Source organism: Eretmochelys imbricata, chromosome 5, assembly GCF_965152235.1.
Source record: "Eretmochelys imbricata isolate rEreImb1 chromosome 5, rEreImb1.hap1, whole genome shotgun sequence".
Lineage (NCBI taxonomy): Eukaryota > Metazoa > Chordata > Testudines > Cheloniidae > Eretmochelys > Eretmochelys imbricata.
Window position 1 is genome coordinate 129,429,699 of NC_135576.1, and position 24,024 is coordinate 129,453,722.

At 46.2% G+C, this 24,024-nt stretch overlaps 1 protein-coding gene across 1 annotated transcript in view; it reads left to right on the forward strand.

Moving 5' to 3' along the window:
* TRABD2A (TraB domain containing 2A) overlaps positions 1 to 17,481 on the forward strand; it is a 113,794-nt gene extending 96,313 nt beyond the window's left edge. Inside the window, exons 5-7 of the mRNA XM_077816522.1 lie at positions 733 to 823; positions 13,604 to 13,861; positions 17,298 to 17,481. Of these exons, the coding sequence (XP_077672648.1) occupies positions 733 to 823; positions 13,604 to 13,861; positions 17,298 to 17,481 (533 nt within the window). The remainder of the gene's footprint in view (positions 1 to 732; positions 824 to 13,603; positions 13,862 to 17,297) is intronic.
* The last annotated feature ends 6,543 nt before the right edge of the window (positions 17,482 to 24,024 follow it).

Consider the following 24,024-nt stretch of genomic DNA (forward strand, 5'->3'; position numbering starts at 1 on the left):
TTTTTAATTCACCACAGTGGGATGACTCTTAATTTAATAATCACAACAAAAGGTTTATGACTTGATATTTAGCGCCTTTGGTTATGTGTACTGAAGTAAATGCTGTTGCTCCACATTGATACCAGTGTAACTTTATATCTCTGAATGATCTCATCTGTTATGAGGTCAGAAGGCAGTACCTGTTCACACAGGTGCTGGAATTAGGGGTGCTGGGCGTGTGGCAGCACCCCTGGCTTGAAGTGCTTTCCATCGTATACAGGGTTTACAGTTTCGTTCAATGGCTCTCTGCACCCCCACTATACAAATTGTTCCAGCATCCCTGCCTGTGTAACAATGTGCAGGAACACCTGGGAACAGTTTGGGATAGGAAGTGAAGGGTACTTTATCCAGTTTAATCTACAGGAGAAATGTGAGGACAGAAACATTTATTTACCATAGTGGCATACTGGTGGTGATTAGCAGCAGGGAACTTCAGAATGACCCAATGAGAACATTCTGGCACCACCCAAATAACCGGTATTGACGCTTCTCCAATAATTTGGTATATCATGTACTTTTTCAAGACCTCATAGAAGAGAAATGGAAACCAGTTGCTCTGACAGATCTTCTGCTCCTAGAAGTGTGGCTATGGTGGATTGTCGAGGAGCGTTTTTCTTTGGGAGGGGTGAGGATGGTTATTGCTATTCTTGTTTGATTTGCTCCAAAGTTTCTAATTTTTTTTCTTAACTGCAGGTCATTTCATGGGCAACAACACAGTGATTGATGTTTTGGGAAGAGAAGGGTATGAGGTAGAACACACTCCTGCTGGACAACCCATCAACAAGTAATATATACATGTTTTTATCATATTTGATAAGCCATTGAGATAGATAAGCTGTAGACGACTATAGAGATACCGTGGAAATAGATAGACTGCTCTTCTTTGCTATTTCCTGGTACAATTCCTTTGCTCTGTTTATCTTCTGGGAGCTAATCTGGAAATGCAGCATGCATGACACTTGACAGGTTGCTCTTTCGTATTGACTTGGACATGTTTTCCCCATAACTTTTAAAGCCTTGAGTTAGCAAGTATTTATGAACGGCAAGTTAAACCTGTTTGGGTGGACAAGCTGACTTGTTGTAGTGTAGCACAAAAAGGGAAGGGCTAAAGGGAAGGGCTGCTAGTTTTTCTGTTTTATAGCCCCTTTTTCCCCACCCCGACCCCATCTTGGCACATCTTCCCCTATGGCCTGTGCTCCTGGGACCCTTCTCCCATTCCTTCCCTCTCTTGTGTGTTCAACCAGTCCCTCCCCTTTGGCTCTTTCCCCCCTGTACACAAGTACAGTGTCGTATCACTTAGCTTGAAAAGTCTTCCCTTGTCCCTTCCCTACCTGCCAACTCATCCCCTGTATTCTCTCTAAACCCCCTGAGTCTGCTCTGCCTTGACTCCTTGTGCAACGCTCTCCTTGACCTTTCCAATCTGACTTCCAGCCTCTCCACTCCAGAGCCGGCCTCACCAGCATCCTCCCTAACACTCTTTGTGCTAAGCTGTATTCTTGTTCCCAAGCTGTCTGCTGCCACCAATACCATTGATCACTCTCTCTTCCTCCATTTTATCCTCCGTTTTAGACTAGGACACTTGTCTATTCTGGTTCTCCTTGCTGAGCACTCTTTTTCCTCATCCTGCCTGGTGGCTCCTCATCCTGCCTGGTGGCTCCTCATCCTGCCTTCACTCCTACCTATGGATAGTCTTCAAGGTTTTCTCCTGAGCTCACCTTGGTCTCCCTCAGTGCTCTCTCTCAGGTGTTCTGCCGTGGTTTCAGTTACCAGAGAACTTCTACATCTCCCCCTCAGTCTAGCCTTGCATCTCCCTCTGTCTCAGCCATCTCCTCCTGGACTTCCTGCCAATATCCCAAACTCCAGATTTCTGATCTCCCTGCTCTGCCTCCTTTCTCTGTCACAATTGATCATTTCCTTATTCTCCCTGCTTGGCTTGCCACCTGGGCCCTATCTTCCATTGCTCTCTCTCCCCTGCCCCACATACAGGTGCTCGCTAAATCCCATGTTTGGGCCTAGTATCTAAAATAAGCCTGTTCCCTTGTATTCTTACTGCTAAAACCTTGGTTCGCATTTTGTTCATCTTTCACTTTGACTACTGTAATATTTCCCTTTATATCTCCTTCCCCACCACATACCTCTGCCTTCATTATTGTCAGCGTTCCTTTTCTGAGCACCACACTCTCCAAACCGCCTTCCCAAACACCTCTACTAAAGGGGCTCGCTGGGGCTGGGACCATCTTTTTGTTCTGTGTTTCTACAGTACCCAGCACATGGTAGGGTTCCATGGTAGGAACTCCTAGGCACTACGCTCATACAAATAATATAAATGAAGTCACTTCCTTTCCTCCTGACCACGTCACCTTCCTCCTTGAATCCTTTCACTGGTGTTGACTGTTACCACTAGGGATGTAAGCTCCTTGTCGGGCTACATTTTAACCTTGGCTTCTCACATGGTGCTGAACATGCTTTGTCATAGTCTACACTTGCTTTTAAACCAGGCTCCACATGGGTTCAGCCACATGCCTTGCCATAGCCCTAATGTCAGCAGTATTCTGTTCTCTAGAGGTTCTTGTACTGCACTCATCACCATAGGATCTGAACACCACTGGGTAGCTCCCTGTGTAGGTGAGCCCTCTATGATGATCCATAATAGCCAATCAGAATCTAATACTTGAATCACTTCTTTTTTCAAAGAAAAAGTGCATGGTTTAAAAACGTTTCCTAGAAGGATGAAAAGTCTGGGGAAATGAGGTTTTTGTTTGATGAGAGCCTTTTGGCCAATCATTCTTTACAACTGCCTTAGCAACTTCTTATGCTCCAGAAAAAGAGAGCTCAATGCCATCCTAAACCCCACTTCACATGGCCTAGAGATGGGAATAAAAACAAAGCCTAAAGAAAAGTCACAGAGTGAAATCTTGAGCCCACTGAAATCCATGGCAAAACTCCCCTTGCCTGGAATGGGGCCAGGGTTTCACCCATAGTATTTTATACATTGAAGGAGGCGAGGGTGGGTGTCAAAGACACAGGCCCCTAACTCCCACTGACAGTCAGGGAAAGTTCAGTGCCTAATTAACTCCCATTTGTACCTTTGAAAACCTCCCCCTAAAATCAGAACTTGCTGCATTTCATGATGTGCAGTGTGAGAGCCGGGAATGAAGCCCTTGGTGGGCTGTGGCTGAAACCTGCTGAATGACAAAGGTGATCAGGGAGATGGAGATGAATCCTGTATTCAGAGAAAAAAATGAAGATAAATGGCTCTGTTAAAATGTTGGGAATAGCCACCTAGGACTATTTCAAAGCAGGGTTAAGATGGGAAATGAGTTTACAATGGAATGAAAAGCAAAGGAAGGAAAATCTCTCTTGGGATGGTTTTGAGGCTCATGACAGGATAGCTCAGAGGCCTAGTAATGGGATACAGAGGCTTTGACCTCTCGGTCACTGGCTTGAACCTGTTTAGACTAATAGACTTTAAGGTCAGAAGTGACCATCAGTCTGACCTCCAGCACATTGCAGGTCACAGAACCTCACCCACCACTCCTGTAATAGACCTCAGGCTGAGTTACTGAAGTCCTCCAATCATGAGTTAAAGACTTCAAGTTGCAGAGAATCAACTATTTACACTAGTTTAAACCTGCAAATGACCCGGGCCCCATGCTGCAGAGAAAGGTGAAAATCCCCTAGGGTCTATGCCAATCTGAGCTGGGGGAAAATTCCTTCCCGACTCCAAACAGACGTTAGACTCTGAGCAAGTGGGCAAGTCCCACCAGGCAGACATCTGGGAAAGAATTCTCTGTAGTAACTCAGAGCCCTCCCCAACTAGTGTCCCATCACTGGCCATTTAGGGTATTTGCTGTAAGTAGTCACAGGTCAGCTACCATCATACTGTCCCCTCCATAAACTTATCAAACTCAGTCTTGAAACTAGTGGAGGGTTTTCTGTTTTTTTTTTTGCCCCCACTGCTCCCTATGGGAGGCTGTTCCAGAACTTCACTCCTCTAATGGTTAGAAAGCTTTGTCTAACTTCAAGGCTACACTTGTTGATGGCCAGTTTATTTGTTCTTGTGTCCACATTGGTGCTTAACTTAAATAACTTCTCTTCCTCCCTGGTATTTCTCCCTCTGATGTATCTATAGAGAGCAATCATATCTCCCTTCAGCCTTCTATTGGTTAGGCTAAACAAGCCAAGCTTTTTGAGTCTCCTCTCATAAGGTAGGTTTTCCATTCCTCAGATCATCCTAGCAGCCCTTCACTGCACCTGTTCCAGTTTGAACTCATCTCTCGTTAAACAAGGAAGCCCAGAATTGCACACACTATTCCAGATGAGGTCTCACCAGGCCTTGTATAATGGTAACAACACTTCCCTGTCTCTACTGGAAATACCTCGACTGTTGCATCCTAGGATTGCATTAGCCTTTTTCATGGCTGCATCATATTGGCGGCTCAGTCATCCTGTGATCAACCAATACAGTCAGGTCTTTCCTTTGCTCTGTCACTTCCAACTAATACATCCCCAGCTTATAGCAAAAATTCTTGTTTTTAGTCCCTAAATGCATGACCTTGCACTATTAAATTTCATCCCATTTCTATTACTCCAGTTTACAGGGTCATCCATGTCTTCTTGTATGATATTCCGGTCCTCCTCCGTATTGGCAATACCTCCCGACTTTGTGTCACCCGCAAATTTTATTAGTACACTCCTACTTTTTGTGCCAAGGGCACAAATGAAAATGTTAAATAAGACTGGTCCCAAGACCAATCCCTGAGGAACTCCACTAATAATCTCCCTCCAGCATGACAGTTCACCTTTCAGCATGACCTGTTGTAGTCTTCCCTTTAACCGGTTCCTTATCCACCTTTCAGTTCTCTATTAATCCCCATCTTCTCCAATTTAATAATTTCCCATGTGGACCTGTATCAAGTGCCTTACTAAAATCCAGGTAGATTAGATCTACTGCATTTCCTTTGTCTAAAAAAATCAGGTATCTTCTCAAAGAAAGGGAAATCAGGTTGGGCTAGCACGATCTACCTTTTGTAAAACCATGTTGTATTTTATCCCAACTTACCATTAACCTCTACGTCCTTAACTACTTTCTCTTTCAAAATTTGTTCCGAGTCCTTGCATACAATTGAGGTCAAACTAACAGGCCTGTAGGTCGGTAAATGGTCAAAAGTAATTCCCAGATGATGGCACACTCTGACATATGATCTCAGCCCAGCCCCAGTGGACATGTAAGCACATTCCCGTGCCCATTATCCTAGGAGGAAGAAAAGGAGTACTTGTGGCACCTTAGAGACTAACAAATTTATTTGAGCATAAGCTTTCGTGAGCTATTACCACTTCATTGGATGCATTCAGTGGAAAATACAGTGGGGAGATTTATATACATAGAGAACATGAAACAATGGGTGTTACCATACACACTGTAACGAGAGTGATCAGGTAAGGTGAGCTATTACCAGCAGGAGAACCGGGGAGGGGGTGGGGGGGAACCTTTTGTAGTGATAATCAAGGTGAACCATTTCCAGCAGTTGTCAAGAACATCTGAGGAACAGTGGGGGGTGGGTGGGTGGGGGAATAAACATGGGGAAATAGTTTTACTTTGTGTTATGACCCATCCACTCCCAGTCTTTGTTCAAGCCTAAGTTAATTGTATCCAGTTTGCAAATTAACTCCAATTCAGCAGTCTCTCGTTGGAGTCTGTTTTGGAAGTATTTTTGTTGAAGAATTGCAACTTTTAGGTCTGTAATCGAGTGACCAAAGAGACTGAAGTGTTCTCCGACTGGTTTTTGAATGTTATAATTCTTGACATCTGATTTGTGTCCATTTATTCTTTTACGTAGAGACTGTCCAGTTTGACCAATGTACATGGCAGAGGGGCATTGCTGGCCCATGATGGCATATATCACATTGGTAGATGTGCAGGTGAACGAGCCTCTGATAGCGTGGCTGATGTGACTAGGCCCTATGATGGTGTCCCCTGAATAGATATGTTGACACAGTTGGCAACGGGCTTTGTTGCAAGGATAGGTTCCTGAGTTAGTGGTTCTGGTGTGTGGTTGCTGGTGAGTATTTGCTTCAAGTTGGGGGGCTGTCTGTAAGCAAGGACTGGCATGTCTCCCAAGATCTGTGAGAGTGATGGGTCGTCCTTCAGGATAGGTTGTAGATCCTTGATGATGCGTTGGAGAGGTTTTAGTTGGGGGCTGAAGGTGATGGCTAGTGGTGTTCTGTTATTTTCTTTGTTGGGCCTGTCCTGTAGTAGGTGACTTCTGGGTACTCTTCTGGCTCTGTCAGTCTGTTTCTTCACTTCAGCAGGTGGGTATTGTAGTTGTAAGAACGCTTGATAGAGATCTTGTAGGTGTTTGTCTCTGTCTGAGGGGTTGGAGCAAATGCGGTTGTATCGTAGAGCTTGGCTGTAGACAATGGATCGTGTGGTGTGATCAGGGTGAAAGCTGGAGGCATGTAGGTAGGAATAGCGGTCAGTAGGTTTCCGGTACAGAGTGGTGTTTATGTGATCATCGCTTATTAGCACCATAGTGTCCAGGAAGTGGATCTCTTGTGTGGACTGGTCCAGGCTGAGGTTGATGGTGGGATGGAAATTGTTGAAATCATGGTGGAATTCCTCAAGGGCTTCTTTTCCATGGGTCCAGATGATGAAGATGTCATCAATGTAGTGCAAGTAGAGTAGGGGCATTAGGGGACGAGAACTGAGGAAGTGTTGTTCTAAGCCATCCATAAAAATGTTGGCATACTGTGGGGCCATGCGGGTACGCATAGCAGTGCCGCTGATTTGAAGGTATACATTGTCCCCAACTGTGAAATAGTTATGGGTGAGGACAAAGTCACAAAGTTCATCCACCAGGTTTGCCGTGACATTATCGGGGATAGTGTTCCTGACGGCTTGTAGTCCATCTTTGTGTGGAATGTTGGTGTAAAGGGCTTCTACATCCTAGGAGGCTGTCTCACTGTAAAAGACATGCATGAACATGGGGAGTGAAATGTCCCTTATAGCTTTATGTCCTATCCCTCCAGGTTAGGGGAGACTTATGGGGAAGTATCTTGGCGTCTCAGTCTGGCACTGTTCATTGGCCCTAAAGTCACTTGAAACTTTATTGTAAAATGGGAAGATGAACGTAAGAGAGTAGAAGAACAGCCACTGGCTGAAGCAAACGCTTCAGAGTGAAACAGAAAGGAAGCCAATTTGCAGCACGGGGAACAGAGCAGAGTGAAAGGCTGTCAGGTGAGGGGGAAAAAGAGAGGAGGGGGATGATAAATTGAGGTGCACATAAACAGCCTGCCCTCCAGAGTTGTGATATTGTGTAGTGGCAGCATCCTCAGCTTCCCTCTTAGGGCAACCTGAGGTCCCCTTCGCGCCACCATCATTGTGCAAAGGGAACATACAGGAGCCGAAGCCCTGACTTGCACACTTGCTCGCTTTGTGTGCGCGCATGCTTTTCCCTTGGATGGGGAACCAGCTGGGGGCAGACAGAAGACCGAGTGAGTTGAGCTCACAACTCTGGGAGGAAACGACAGAGCCAGCTGCAGCAAGGGCTTCTGTTCCTTTGAGGGGGACACTATATGCAGGCTGGGAGTTGAGAGGCCAGGAACTGGAGAATGGAGGGGGAGGCAGGGCTCCCGCCCTAGCGAAGGGCAAGGAGAAGAGAGACTGTGCTCCAGCCCCACAGCAGAGAGCACCGAGGACAGTTTTATATATAGTGCCCTGAATTGAATTAAGCTCCCGGTGTGTCTATTTTGAGCTTTTAAATGTTATTCCTGATTTTAGGCTGAATATGTATTTCATAAAATATTCATCATACAATCACAGCCGTAATGATTGCGACTCCCGCTCCCCTCTGCAGCTGCTGTGCTCAAGGAGAGTTCTGCTGGGGTGACCTGGCACGAGGGGAGGGGAATGCGCCATGTCTCCATGCCTCTGACTATCCCTGGGTCCCTCTGGGTGTGGGACCTGCTGCCATTCAAAGGCTCGCCTACAGATTTACTGCAGAAAGTATCAAATGCCCTGAGATCCGCACCTCTATTAACCAGGTCACTCTAAAAATGCGAGGACGATGTGTGTGCACAAAGAATAAAACAGGTGCCCTGTGCTATTTGAACAGGCACCAAGGGATTGGATTCCTAAATCTCATTGTGATGTGTTTGTGGCAATGCCCATGAAACACTAGGGGCTTTTTAAACCCTCACAAAGGGGCGCTCCTTGCTCACAGTTTCAGGACAGATGGAATGACAGAGGTTGGGGGAAGGACAACAGTAAACAGGGGTTTCTACACAGGTCCACTCAGGTTGCTGAAGGCAGCACAGTAGCAGTGGGTCTGTAAGGGGGAATTAAAAGTGGAAGAGCTCAGCAAGTTTGTACCATACCCAGGACAAAGAGGTGATGCTATAAGAAGCTGAGAAAAGGGCAGGCAAGACTGGAGTGGAGGGAACCAGGGCACTGTAGTGCTTGAAAAGGGAAGAATAGCTCAGAATCTGTTTGCATTCCAAACCCAGCCCTGTATTAAATGTCTCTATCTGAGCTCGTTCTTCAGAGTGCCTTCTCCTTCACGGTCCCAAACGGTCTCATTTCTTGGCACTGCCTCTGTCCTCTCAGTCATCTTGGCTCAGGGTTCAGTTCTCAGTTTTCTTAGGGAAATGACTGTAAATTCACTCCTAATTTCATTCTCCCCTTCCAATGGGGACTCACATTCCATTCCACATCCTTTCGCCTTTGATCTGTTTGATTGAAACTTGTTTTAAATTCCATCACAGAGTTCAGGTTCAGTGACCAGACCAGTCTGGAAACTCCAAACTCTCACTGAAATCAGCCTATCTCCTCTCTGGGAGCCTGACTGCCGTTGCAGCAGGAGAAGGGAAACACTCATTGTACTCCCAGGGTACAGCTGGTGAAAGCAACATTTTTTTGCTCACTTTCTTCCTTTTATATTTAAGAACACAAGAACAGCTATCCTGGGTCAGACCAATGGTCCTTCTAGCCCAGTATCCTGTCTTCTGACAGTGGCCATTGCCAGATGTTTCAGAGGCAGTGAACAGAACAGGGCAATTATCGAGTGATCCGTCCCTTCTCTAGTCTCAGCTTCTAGCAGTCAGAGGTTTAGGAACAGCCAAAGCATGGGATTGCATTCCTGACTGTCCTGGCTAATAGCCATTGATCGACTATCCTCCATGAACTTATCTAGTTCTTTTTTGAACCCAGTTACTGTTTTGGCCTTCAGAGCATCCCCTGGAAATGAATTCCACAGGTTGACTGTGCGATGAAGTACATTCTTATATTTCATAGAATCATAGAATATCAGGGTTGGAAGGGACCCCTGAAGGTCATCTAGTCCAACCCCCTGCTCGAAGCAGGACCAATTCCCAGTTAAATCATCCCAGCCAGGGCTTTGTCAAGCCTGACTTTAAAAACTTCCAAGGAAGGAGATTCCACCACCTCCCTAGGCAACGCATTCCAGTGTTTCACCACCCTCTTAGTGAAAAAGTTTTTCCTAATATCCAATCTAAACCTCCCCCACTGCAACTTGAGACCATTACTCCTCGTTCTGTCATCTGCTACCATTGAGAACAGTCTAGAGCCATCCTCTTTGGAACCCCCTTTCAGGTAGTTGAAAGCAGCTATCAAATCCCCCCTCATTCTTCTCTTCTGCAGGCTAAACAATCCCAGCTCCCTCAGCCTCTCCTCATAAGTCATGTGTTCTAGACCCCTAATCATTTTTGTTGCCCTTCGCTGGACTCTCTCCAATTTATCCACATCCTTCTTGTAGTGTGGGGCCCAAAACTGGACACAGTACTCCAGATGAGGCCTCACCAATGTCGAATAGAGGGGGACGATCACGTCCCTCGATCTGCTCGCTATGCCCCTACTTATACATCCCAAAATGCCATTGGCCTTCTTGGCAACAAGGGCACACTGCTGACTCATATCCAGCTTCTCGTCCACTGTCACCCCTAGGTCCTTTTCCGCAGAACTGCTGCCTAGCCATTCGGTCCCTAGTCTGTAGCGGTGCATTGGATTCTTCCGTCCTAAGTGCAGGACCCTGCACTTATCCTTATTGAACCTCATCAGATTTCTTTTGGCCCAATCCTCCAATTTGTCTAGGTCCTTCTGTATCCTATCCCTCCCCTCCAGCGTATCTACTACTCCTCCCAGTTTAGTATCGTCCGCAAATTTGCTGAGAGTGCAATCCACACCATCCTCCAGATCATTTATGAAGATATTGAACAAAACCGGCCCCAGGACCGACCCCTGGGGCACTCCACTTGACACCGGCTGCCAACTAGACATTTGCTTTAAACCTGCTGCCTGTTACTTTCATTGTGTGACCTCTGATTCATGTGTTGTGTGAAGGGGTAAATAACACTTCCTTATTCACTTTCTCCACACCATTCATGGTTTTATTGATCTCTATCATATCCTCCTTCAGTTGTCTCTTTTCCAAGATGAACAGTGCCAGTCTTTTTAATCTCTCCTCCTGTTACAGACCCTAATAATTTTTGTTGCTATTCTTTCTACTTTTTCCAGTTCCAATATATCTTTTTTGAGATGAAGCAACCAAAACTGCATGCAATATTCAAGGTGTGGGCATACCATAGATTTATATAGTGGCATTATATTATCTGTCTTATTATCTATCCCTTTCCTAATGGTTCTCAACATTCTGTTAGCTTTTTTTGGCTGCTGCTGCACATTGAGTGGATGTTTTCAGAGAACTATCCATGATGACTCCAAGATCTCTTTCTTGAGTGGTAACAGTGTACACCCTATCATTTTATATGTATACTTGGGATTGTGTTTTCCAATATGCATTACTGTGCATTTATAAATATTGGTTTCAGAGTAACAGCCGTGTTAGTCTTTATTTGCAAAAAGAAAAGGAGTACTTGTGGCACCTTAGAGACTAACCAATTTATTTGAGCATAAGCTTTCATGAGCTACAGCTCACTTCATCGGTGAAGTAAGCTGTAGCTCACAAAAGCTTATGCTCAAATAAATTGGTTAGTCTCTAAGGTGCCACAAGTCCTCCTTTTCTTTTTATAAATATTGAATTTCATCTGCCATTTTCTTGCTCAGTCACCCAGTTTTGTAACTCTTTGCAGTCTGCTTTGGACTTTAACTATCTTGAGTAATTTCAGCCAAAGACCGTGTCCAGCCTGTCTGCTGCTTCTCCTCATGCTATAAGTTAACCTCCAGATCACTCAGGTATTCAGGTTGTGCTCCAGCTTTGAATGGAATGCCGTTAATAAGATAGATCATCCAGGTACTTAAGAGGAATTTGGTTGGGCTCCACTTGAGGGAAAGTACTCTTTCTTACAGACATCAAGGATTGGGTTGTAGCTTTAAAGCTACTTCCCTGTATCAGGCATGATGCAGAGCTGCAGTGCCCCAAAAGGGGCACCAGGCAGATAGTGTCTGCTTGAGATGAGGCAGATTGCTTCCCTGGTTGTACTAGCTCCTACTCCGCTGCCAGCATGGAGCCCCCCTTTGAAGAGGCTAGCCCCCCGGCCCCACCAATTCTGCCCGAGGTCACCCCACTGTGACCTGAACCCCTCGCCCCTTTGTGGCTGGAGGAATCCTGCCCCCTCCCCCCACCCAGAAGACCCCTGGGCCGGCAGAAGCCACCCCAGCCTTGCCGTGCCTCCCCTCCTGAGACCCCAAGCCGCCCCATGGGAAAAGCTTGTCTCTTCTCGAAGAACCTGGGTCCAGGGAGGTTACTGGTGAACCTGAGAAGCTGAGTAGCACATACTGCCTCCTCAGCTGCCCTGGAACCTGCATGGTGCATAATAATAAGCAAAACTTCCCGTGCAAACTGCACAACCAGTGTCCAGCAGCTGCAGTACACCAGGGCAGGCCTTTTACACCCACCGCCTATGGCAGCCAGGGTTAGAGGAGGAGCAGCAGGCCCAGAGCCCCATTTCTCCCCCAGCTGCTTTTTGGAGGAGGCAGTGGTCCCTGTGCTCCCCAGAGCCAGCCTTGAGGGGGAAAGAACCTTCCTTGCCCCAGCACTTGGACTGCCTGCAAGTGTCTCCTCTCTGCAGCATGCTTCAGCTTTGTTATCCTAGGGGCCTTCAAAATGATGTCACCAACCACTAGGGTTGACCTAGATCCCCCCTGAATCCATGGGATCTGCTGCCACCAAGTGGCAGGCTGACCTGACACACATCTCCCATTAAAATTCTCCATCCCATAGGGGTCCCTTACTGTAGTACCTGAACATCTCACAGGCTTCTGCTGTTAAGCCTGTGCCCTGACCATTGGACCATCTTTCCTAGCTGCCAGTGAGTACTTCAGAACTGGTGTTAGGGTGACCAGCCAGCAAGTGTGAAAAATCGGGACGGGGGTGGAGGGTAATAGGAGCCTATATAAGAAAAAGACCCAAAAATTGGGACTGTCCCTATAAAATCGGGACATCTAGTCACCCTAACTGGTGTTTAGATTCCCCAGTAGAAACAGCAGCATGGCCATGAGTGTGAATTAACCCTGTAACTAAGGTTCTATCAGAAGCTGTATCAAGCTCTTCATTAAAAGGCCAGTTATAGACCATCTCAAATGCATTCTCTTCTTCTGTTTGTCCCATCTCTGAGGTCCTGCATGGCTCCAGGGATTGCTAATGACATATAGAGCATTTCATCGCTAGATCGCTTGTTTACAAGATGCAGATTTGTAACGGTGAGGATAATTCCGCTTACCCCAAGGGATGTGGTAAATTGTCCATCCTTTGGAGCCTTTAAACCTAGGCCAGGTCTACACGACGGACTGATATTGGTATAACTGCATAGCTCGGGGTGTGAAAAATCCACACCCCGACCAATGCGATTACACCAACCTAACCCCATGCGTAAACAGTGCTGCGTTGATGGGAGACAGAGCTCCCTCCTCTCGAGGAGGTGGATTAACTACGCCAAGGGTAGAAACTCTCCTGTCGGTGTAGGAGCGTTTTCACTTAAGCACTACAGCAGTGCAGCTGCACCGCTGCAGTGTTTTAAGTGCCAGCCTGCCCCCAGACTGGCTGCCTTTCTAACCGATCATTCCACCTCAAGCTGGGCCGGATGCAGGAATAACAGGGTGAAATTCTCTGAGCCATGCTATGGAGGAGGTCAGATCAGATGAGCATCATGGTCTTTTCTGGCCTTAGAATCTATCATTTTTTGGCCTGATTCTGAGAAATGGTGCGTATCTGCCAGTCTGACTTCAGCAGGCACTCAGTGCCTCTCAGCAGCAGTGTTTTGGTAATGTAGTCAGCTAAGTGCATTATGTTATCCTTGAATGATTTTTTCCTCCTGAGCTCAGCCTGTGCATTGGTCGGTGCCGGAAACACTCTTTCCTTAGGCCCTCTGAACTGAAAAGACTCTGCTTGACCCGAGGTGTGACATGGGGCGGGGGGGATGGGAACAGAGGATGGGTAGATGATAAGATTTAAACCAGCAGAACTTCCAGGGGGAAATATTTGTTGACGTAGGGGATCAGGAGGCTGCATAGCATCTCAGTTGCCATGGGGCTGGACCAAGACCCCCCACTCAAGGGCGTTCCAAACATTCTGGTTTCCTTTCCCCCCAGTGGGAAGAATCAAAAAACCTGGTCAACCTTCTCATCATCCTCACCGGCGTACACCCCCTATGTGATTGCCCAGGAGCTGCACCGCCCGTCGCATCCTCAGAAAGAGGAAGAGGAGCTTCTGCCCCACCTGCTGCTGCCCGAGCGTGTCGACCTGCTGGAGAAAGTGGACAGGAAATACAAGAAGAAGAAGAAGAAGAAGCAACAGAAGAAGCAAAGGCTGCGCCAGTTTAACGACCTCTGGGTTCGCATTGAAGAAAGGTACCAACTGGCGGGGGAGGGAGGCGCTCCGCTACACTAAGATTGGCTGTTAATCAAGGCTCATTAACATGCCACAAACCCTGTGTTTTAAACTCTATTCACTTCCTCTGGTGCAAATCCAAAGAGCAGAATTTGGTCTCTTATCTCCTGCAATTCTTATTTATGCATTTAGATTTAAATAATAATAAAAATTCATATTTCTAGGTGCCCTAACACACCATTAACAATGCAATTGGTTCTGTCTGCATAATTGGTTTAGTATCAAAAATAAGGTGGGGTGGGGAAGAGGCAACTAAGGTGGTTTTCCCAACGAAGAGAACTGACTTTCCTAGGACAGATATAACCACAAGAACCATAGCCGCCTTTTGAACTGTGTGTCGTTCGTCAAGCACCTTCCATTTGCCACTGACCCACTGCTGAATGTGCATCTGTAGATTTACTTATTTCCTTCCCATCTGATAAAATGCAGGTCTGATTCTTCATCACCTTGTGCCAACATTTACCGCTGTGAAATGTGCTCATTCAGACTGGGAGCGTTTCACTCCCACTGTGTGCAGTTTAAATGACTGCTGAAGGGGCAGGGCAATGGAAATTGGCCCCTACGAATTTTAAAGAAGTTTCTCAATTCAGTGGGACTTCCTAAATCATTATTTTTCATCAGCCTCAAGGTAGAGAGCGCTTGAGAACACCTGCACTGCTTTGATACATTACATCAATATATCATTGCTTTTTGATTCTTCTGAATGATATATTATGGGGACAGGTCGGGGGAAAGCTGCAATGGCTGTTCTTGTCTGAGTTTAAATGCAGAGATGATCATTATACTATATATTAAATATGGTTGCATAGGTTGCTATAATTTTCATTTACTGAAGTTAATAAAGTTGATGTTAGTTATAGTTTGTGGTTTTTATTGTTATAGCTGGTATTAGCTTGACCTTCAGCAGACAATCCTAAAGGATAACCCAGAGCCTTTACCAGTTTAGGCCCTGATCCTTCATATACCCACACATGTTTAACTTTATGCATGCAATATTCCTGGTGAAGTCAATGGGACTACTAATGTGCTAAAGCCTACTCCTGTGTGTTTGCGGGATCAGAGTCTTAGCTGAGGGTCATTTTTACAGCAAGGGGTAGGTGAGGTGGGAAGAAGTGTCAGCTGAGCATAACTAGGAGTAAGGGCTGTTTCTCCAGTTTCCACTTCAGGAATGCTCTAGTCAGACCTCCAGGGAGCACAAAGCTGATAAAGTTTTGTTGGTGGCTACTGTCAGCAACCCCCTCCTGACTCCAGGTATATGTGCCTTTAGGGCCTTGGGAGTGTCAGAGACCAGATCTCTCTTTCTTGCTTTCTTTCTTTGCAGTTTTCTTTCCACCCATGAAATGCATCACTTGAACCAAAAACAAAGTCTGATTTTTAGTAGTGACCCTAGCAGCGAAGGAGTAAATGGCTAGAGGACGAGCCTCCCAAACAGCTTCTGTACTGGGGGAAAACAAGCGGAGTGATGTTTATTTCTTCTTAATTGTCTGCCCGGTGCCTTCCAGCTAGGGAGAACTATAGGACGCCACTGTATCTGCCGCATACTGTCACTTAACTGCCCATCACTGCGCTTCAGATTAGATTCTTTCCATTGCAGGGGTCTCTGCACTGTCTTTGAATGTGTGGAAAATCAATACTAACTTTACGCCCTAGATATCCTACGTTATCTCTAGGTGATGGGCAGTTCCTGAAATTGCTGCCTTGTTTTAAGAAAAAAAAGAGCAAACAAACACATGCAAACTTCTTTGCATGCTTCTGTTGTGCTAACTGCCCCACCTAGTGGCACTGTTTCGCGTCACTGATGAAATTCAGTCATTCACAGGAACCCTTCAGACATAAATACTCAGTCCATCTCTGAAGCCACAGCCCTTACTCCCACATATCCATCTCTCAGTGGGTAAATCTCTTGTGCTTGGGTCTGGTCCATTCGTAAAGTAACTCCTGTGAGCAGGTAACCATGAAAGGCCTAATTCAAGTGATTTCATACAGTCTTGTAGCGGGTTTGGCCTGAATTGCTCTGGTCTGTGCTCCTGTATGTATCTGCTCTCTGCTTTGTTGCACTGCCAGCTGGGTTCTGTCCAGTTACTGTAGGAGCCGCCTGCGGGGCTGTTGGATATGGAGTGGTAAGTGTTTTCAAAAAGCAGACTAATTGCCTTCAAATTCCCCAAGCATTTTTGCTTAATGCACTCAGCCAACGTAAAGCAGGAATAGTTCACAGCAGCTGGAGCGCGCTGATGCAAGTGAAATGGATACGTTTGTACAGTTGGGCAGGTGTGCTTCCTGGAATTTTGCTGGAATTTATCTTAGTTTCCACCTAACAATGCTGGGCCTGGGGATTTGAGCTGTGTCTGCCTATAGCCTCAGGGTCAAATCTGGCTCCAACCTGTTATCCAGAGAGCAGTGCCCTCTGCTCACACTCCTGTTTGGGACGGGCTTTTCACGTGGACCTTTGCTTCTCAGTCTCTAGACTGAGAAGCATTTCTAATAGATGCCTGGATTTTCCTCACTCCCACTGTCCCATATATGGTCTGTATGCTTTCTCCACCTGCCAGTGATGCCCTTTCACATGGAGCATCATTTATATGGAGGCTGCAGAGAGGCTTGATTCATGCTAACATGCACGTGCAAACTGGGGAGAACCTGGACGGGGTTCAGGCTCAGCTGTTGAAAGCAGATGCATCAACCCTATAAATTGGTGCCATGTGGTGAGAATGCTGGTCGGCAGAGCCTTCTCTGGTGCAAGGCTAGATTTGTTTATCTGCTAAGGTTGCTGATCAGCCGAAAGGCTGGCTGCAGGGGCTCAGGAATGTTGCTAATACCTCTCTGCTTCCCTGGGATCTACTGTCCCTTCTGTGAGTGAAGGAAGTCTAATCAGGTAGATCCCAGCTCAGGGACAGGAATAACCAGCTCCACCACATTGAACACCCCCATCCACCAGGGAGTCTCTCTTGCCAAGTCCTTATATTGATGCTCAGCTGGGTTGGGGCCCTTCGGGAATTGTGGTGTGAGATGGGGATGAGGTATTGTCCATGGCATTCTCCTCTCCTTTGCCAGTGGGGATCTGATAGGAGCATTATCTGGCTCTGTCCTCCTCTGAGAGGGGCAGGTGTGCAGTGCCCTGCCGTTAGCAGCATGAGTCATCAAGGAGTCTTGATGTCAGTGGGGCTAGGGAGGTTCAGAGTGGGGAGAGTGAAGGGCTCCCTTTCCTTGTGGATCCATGGGGCAGGGAGACCAAACTCACAGCTTCATTCAGGAACACACAAGATCTGCAGACAGCTCCACAAGTTGGTCTTGGACCCTCCTGTGGGCATTTCTGTGACAATTTGACTCCTGTTTCTTGGTGATCATTGACCCTTGTGACTAACTGCTGACCAAGATTCTTCTCTGTTTGCCTTGCAGTACCACTGACCCACCTCCCCGGATTCGCATCATTAATGGCTACATTACAGTAGAACCTCAGCCACGGGGACATGGGCGATCCAGTCACCTCCACACAGAAACCAGCAGGGCCCATGTGCCTGTTCACTCTCTGCTCATCTTGCTATTGACACGGGCTTTGCAGACATTAACAATGCTGCAGTGAGACTTGGGGTGAAACTGCAGGGTCTTTGGCTAAAAAACTTGGGGGGTGGGGGTGGGAATAGAAGACCAGAATCTCCAGGTGGGATGCCTGTTCTTTGGAATATCTTTAGATTCCTCCTTTTCCTGAATCTGGACCCCTAACACTATTAACTGGCTTGACATGCCCAATACAGGAGAAGATATTTTTAATGAAAGCCATTATTTATTCTTCTCTTGCAGAAGAATTATTGCAAGGTATCCCATAATGCTCTTGGGAGATGTACAATGTCGCTGTAACATAGCTGCTGTTTAGCTGTATGAACCCGACTAAATATATTTTTTTGCCTTCACTGCCTCGCGTGGTGCAATAAGTTAAAATCTACTAACTCATTGGTGACTTTGGCCAGAAGAGACTGTTTTGGCCACATCAGCACAGCTGAGAAGAAGAGGTTGGTATCTGATGTCTGTGTTGGTATCTGTCACTTTGATTTCTCCCCATTTTGGGCCCCAGATGATACATGTCGTTTAGTGCAAAATGTTCAAAAGCACCTAAGCGGGAGTTGGGAGTTTTAAGTCCCGTTGAAAGTTGCTTTTGACAATGTTACTCTTAATCAAGACTGGCCACCTCTGTGCAGAGAAGCACTGCATGTAGATCGTGTGCTGAGGGAATCCGGGCCCTTAGTGCTTGGCAACATTTCTGAGGGGAGAGAAGCTAAGCCAAAATCACATTGAGTCAAAGCCCTCCATTGACTGGGCTTTTCTGTAGTGCAGCGCTGTTTCCCCTCCCATTCATCTCGTTTTTACTTAGGACTGGTCTACACCTATCTATGTCACTCGGGGCTGTGAAAACTTCACACACACCCTGCCCCCCCGAGGAGAAGAGTTAAGTCAACCTAAGCCCCAGTGTAGACACTGCTAAATTGACAGCTTCTCAAGAGACCCCTTTCCGCCACCCTAGTAAGTGTCTGGGTCACAGGGCTATGGTGGCATAGCTGCAGCACGGCAGCTGTGCCGCTGTAGTGCTGGTAGACATGGCCCAGAGTGCCCAGTAATACAAATTATTGGGGTCTGTCTACACTGCAACTTGGAGCTCCAGTAGACACATATGCGCCAGCTCTGCTCGAGCTGGTGCACTAAAAATAGCAGTCTTACCAGAGTAGCATGGTGACTCAGGCTCGCCATCCGAGCACCAGCCCATCTGAGATCCTAGGTATGTACTCGGGCAGCTGGCACACAGAAAATTACACCTTCCAGCTGCTGTGTAGATGTACCATTAGCTGAGGTGGTGTGAAATGGGTCCCAAGGGCTCCTGGCGCCTCAGAATGCCCCCTGACTGTGAGACAGGGCAGGCATTTCACTAACCACTGGCAGCTGGTTGGGGAAATGAACTGAACTAGCTACACTGTCCACTTTCTTTTAACTAAAGCCCCCAGCTTCCCCTTTCCTCCTCCTGTCTGGTGTGATCTCTTCACAGTCGCCACTGCACGAAACAGTCAGTGCTGGCTTTTCTCCCTGCCCCCCACAGGCTCATTCCCATGTCCCTGCTGCTGTTCAGAGCTGTTCCCGAGCAGCGCTAACAGGAGTGAAAAGGCCACAGTCATGTCCCTTCTGCTGGGTCACCGGGGAAGCTGGGGTTTGACCCTCCACGGCTAGGCCTTTTATAATCCCTAATGGTCCATGGCCTGTCAAGTATCAGTGTAGCTGAAGCAATAATCCTGTCAGGTCTATATTCGGCCGTTGTTCATGTAATACTTGCTTTGGGGTTAATGCCTGCGTCCAGCTAAGGACAGAATATGGCCCTAACTGGTTTATTTAACCACATTAATTGTTCATCTATGTAAACTGCATCCTGAGACACAATCTCACCGAAATATAATTGCTTTCATTCAATGAGTGTAGAGGCTGGTGTACACTCTGTGCATGGGCGAGATCACTGGGTCCAACAGAGCTCTCACCTTTGCTCCCAGATTCCAGGGCTAGCAAAGTTTAGCTCTGGCACAAGTTCAGACAGCCGCAGGGGCCGTCCCAGCAGCCCTGGGTAGCCAGAGTTGCTCAGACTACGGGGTGTGGCTATTTTGTTGGCCATTGGGGCTACTGTCCACTTGGCAAGACTTTTGGAAGATTGTAGTCTAACTTGGCAGTAACAGAAATGTTCCCTGAACCTGCCTAACGGACCTGAGATGTGCCTAAGGGACTGCTCTCCACCAGTCTGTCCAAAACACCAGGATCACTTCAGTTGTCTTGGCTCATTGTCCTGAAGTTTGGTCTGCATTGGGGTGGGGGATCCCCTAAGGCCTCCCTTACCGTGTTGGCCAGAGTCCCTATGCTGCAGTCTCCAGAGCTAAGTGTAAGGTTGTATTTGGTACACTTGTACATATTGGCCCTCTTTTCTTTCACTCTTTCTTCCTTGTGCACTTGCTGACTAGCTGCATCTGGGCTTAATTCGCCACACCCACACCTTAATTTTTATTTTTTTTTGTACAGTGTCCCAGATATTTGACAGGGAGTCTGGGCTCTTTGAAATCAATGTGACTATTGCCATTGACTTCAGTTGGGCCAGGATTTCACCCTCTATTGGGGTGGCTGGTACTTTCAAAGTAATAAATGAAAGAAATAGAAATTTGAGAATTCACTGGTTAGGTAATATAATTCTGTCTGAATTAGACTTCAGCCTCATGGAAGCAGGGGCCTGTCACTTTGTTTTATTCTGCTGAGTGGCATGTGCTTAACAAATGATGATACCCCGGATCAATATTCCGTTTGTACCCCAGCATTACAATGCACAGTATGCTTGTGTTGCTTGAATAATGAAAAATTACATGACCATGAATGTGATATTTTAAAAACGTAACGTTTGTACAAAAACCTGGAAAAATTCAGCCCACTTTGAGAATGGCTTATTGAGAAAATTCCTCTACTGGCCCAAATGGCCCATGTATACCTTGCAGTTTTCACATCCTTATGAGTAGGTGTACATTCATTGACATCACTTATCTTGAACCTGGTGCATCTTCCAGTCAGTCACTTTTTGTTATTTCATGGGTTTTCTCTCTGCTGCTTGTGGCTTTTCAAGAATTATATCTTACTTTGTTTTCTCATTTATTTCCAGTTCTGTTAACGATTGGGATTTCTTCTAGAGCTTTGCAGGAGGCATTACACAGCACAATGCTCTTTCTTACACATTAATGTTATACTCTTATCTCACACTGCTTCTCTGTAAGCTATGAATACCCCCCCCCCCCAGAGTAAAAGGGGGATTCATTACTAGTTTACTTTCAGCACCCCTCAGAGCATAATCCTCCAGATAAAATTGCGGAAAGGAGCAAAAAATTGCATGTGCTTCAACCTGGTTCTCAAAAGCTTATGTGCAAAACCATGCCAATGTTCTTGCTAACAATATGAACTGGAGTAATGCATGCAGCTGCCTGCCTACCTCTCCGTTCTCCAACACCCCCTCTATGATTTCACTTGTTTTGATTCTCTTAAAGGAGAAGCAATTTTTACCATTAATAATGCAAAATTAGACTTCTTCAGATCAGAAAAGTGCAAGGCTCACAGAACGTGAAAGATAAATAGAGATGAAGAAACGTAAGCTTTTGTTTCCTTTATTCTTTGTGCTCCGCTTGATAGAACTTGTTCCTTTTGTAGTGTCCGCGATGGAACTCTGTAGGAGAGTGTAGCACTTCTGAATTGACGAAGAGGCCAAGACATTCAAAGTGCTCAATTTCACTTCAAACACTGGGTTAGTCTTATGACTGGTCCTATTTTCTTCCCTGTTGAGTTTAAGCTGCAATTACTCCACAAGCAAGGTACACATGCTGGTAGAGTTCACTGGGTTATTATAGGTTCTTTTGATCAGCTATTTAAAATACTGTGACATAGAGTGTGTAGAAATCACATTCAAAGCTCCCATTTAGACAGCCGTGGAATGCACTTTAAAAGTTAAATTTTTCCAGTAGTTTGATCTCTGGAAAAAAAATGGGAGAAAACGCATCATTTACACTGAATTGATTTTATCAGAAGAAAATGTTTAAACCATTAAACAATCCCAAAGAAACTGTGAACTTGGTATATTCCTGCTGAAATTGGTTATACAGCCAAAAGAGTGCTGGTTTTACTCAGTATGGGCCCAATCCTGTAACCCATTATCATGTGTGCAGTCTTGCCCTATGCAACTAATCCTAATGAAATGAGACTACTCACATGAAGGAAGGGTTGGAAAGCCAGGCCCTAACTACGGGCAGGTCCACACGTAAAACACTGCAGTGGCACAACTGTGCCGCTTTAGCGAAGACGTTACTATGCCGACAGGAGAGCTTCTCCCATCCATGTAGTTAATCCACCTCCGCGACAGGTGGCAGTTATGTCGCCGGGAGAAGCTCTCTCATCAACGTACTGCTGTCTACACTACGGGGGTTAGGTCAGCATAACTGCGTCGCTTGGAGGGGGGAATTTTTCACCCCCCTGAGCGACATAGTTATACCGATGTCAGTTTATAGTGTAGACCTGGCCTACATAATAAAACTGTAGTACATGAATGTAGTGTGAAAATAAAGTGGGGAGACGGGGAATCAGATGGAAAAACAAGCACAGCTCGATACACTTGTGTAAACATCTCGGGCTAGTTCTTCAACAGAGCTCCACACCCAACAGTTACTATCTAGGGACCTGAATTAAGGGGGAGAATTTCCAAAGAGCCTAGAGAATTTCCAAAACTCTGAGCTCTGCAGTGCTTAGAAAATGTAACATTTGACTGGGGTGATGTCTCCTTTTAGTATACAGCTTGTCTTGGTGACTGAGTTTGTTTACCTGTAGACTGACAATAATTGAACACTCAGAATAATAAAGACTTAACATGTATGGCTCCTTTCTAACATCTGGAATAAAGAGCCACAGGTGCTTTATGCTTTTACTTTCTTAGAATCATAGAATGTCAGGGTTGGAAGGGACCTCAGGAGGTCATCTAGTCCAACCCCCTGCTCAAAGCAGGACCAATCCCCAACTAAATCATCCCAGCCAGGGCTTTGTCAAGCCTGACCTTAAAAACTTCTAAGGAAGGAGATTCCACCACCTCCCTAGGTAACGCATTCCAGTGCTTCACCACCCTCCTAGTAAAAAAGGTTTTCCTAATATCCAAGCTAAACCTCCCCCACTGCAACTTGAGACCATTATTCCTCGTTCTGTCATCTGCAACTACCGAGAACAGTCTAGATCCATCATGTTTGGAACCCCTTTCAGGTAGTTGAAAGCAGCTATCAAATCCCCCCTCATTCTTCTCTTCCGCAGACTAAACAATCCCAGTTCCCTCAGCCTCTCCAAGTCATGTGTTCCAGTCCCCTAATCATTTTTGTTGCCCTCTGCTGGACTCTTTCCAATTTTTCCACATCCTCCTTGTAGTGTGGGGCCCAAAACTGGACACAGTACTCCAGATGAGGCCTCACCAATGTCGAATAGAGGGGAACGATCACGTCCCTCCATCTGCTGGCAATGCCCCTACTTATACAGCCCAAAATGCCATTGGCCTTCTTGGCAACAACGGCACACTGTTGACTCATATCCAGCTTCTAGTCCACTGTAACCCCTAGGTCCTTGTCTGCAGAACTGCTGCCAAGCCATTCGGTCCCTAGTCTGTAGCGGTGCATGGGATTCTTCCGTCCTAAGTGCGGGACTCTGCACTTGTCCTTGTTGAACCTCATCAGATTTCTTTTGGCCCAATCCTCTAATTTGTCTAGGTCCCTCTGTATCCTATCCCTACCCTCCAGCGTATCTACCTCCCCTCCCAGTTTAGTGTCACCTGCAAATTTGCTGAGGGTGCAATCCCCGCCATCCTCCAGATCATTAATGAAAATATTGAACAAAACCGGCCCGAGGACCGACCCTTGCGGCACTCCACTTGATATCGGCTGCCAACTAGACATGGAGCCATTGATCACTACCCGTTGAGCCCGACAATCTAGCCAGCTTTCTATCCACCTTATAGTCCATTCATCCAGCCCATACTTCTTTAACTTGCTGGCAAGAATACTGTGGGAGACCGTGTCAAAAGCTTTGCTAAAGTCACTGCTTTCCCCTCATCCACAGAACCAGTTATCTCATCATAGAAGGCAATTAGATTAGTCAGGCATGACTTGCCCTTGGTGGATCCATGCTGACTGTTCCTGATCACTTTCCTCTCCTCTATGTGCTTCAGAATTGATTCCTTGAGGACCTGCTCCATAATTTTTCTATGATTCTTTTTTAATTGCTTTCTTTTACTTTTTAATCAACTTTACACGTTTTTATGGCGAAAGAAAAGTAACATTTCATTTTCCTTTCAATCTGCACTCTCTCCCTGAAAGAGGTGCTGCTTAGGGCACATTCTTAGTATCATTAAGTCCCCTCTATTTTGAGGTATTGAGAGTTTTGCATGTATGCAGGAGTGCTTTTTAAGTTCTGAAAATTTGTAGCAAGTTAAATTAAAAAAAGAATAGAATGCCCAAGTGACTTAGGGCTCAGATCCTCAAAGGTATTTAGCACCCCACGCCCAGTGACTTAAGAACTGAGCCTAGAATGAATTTGGAAAGTA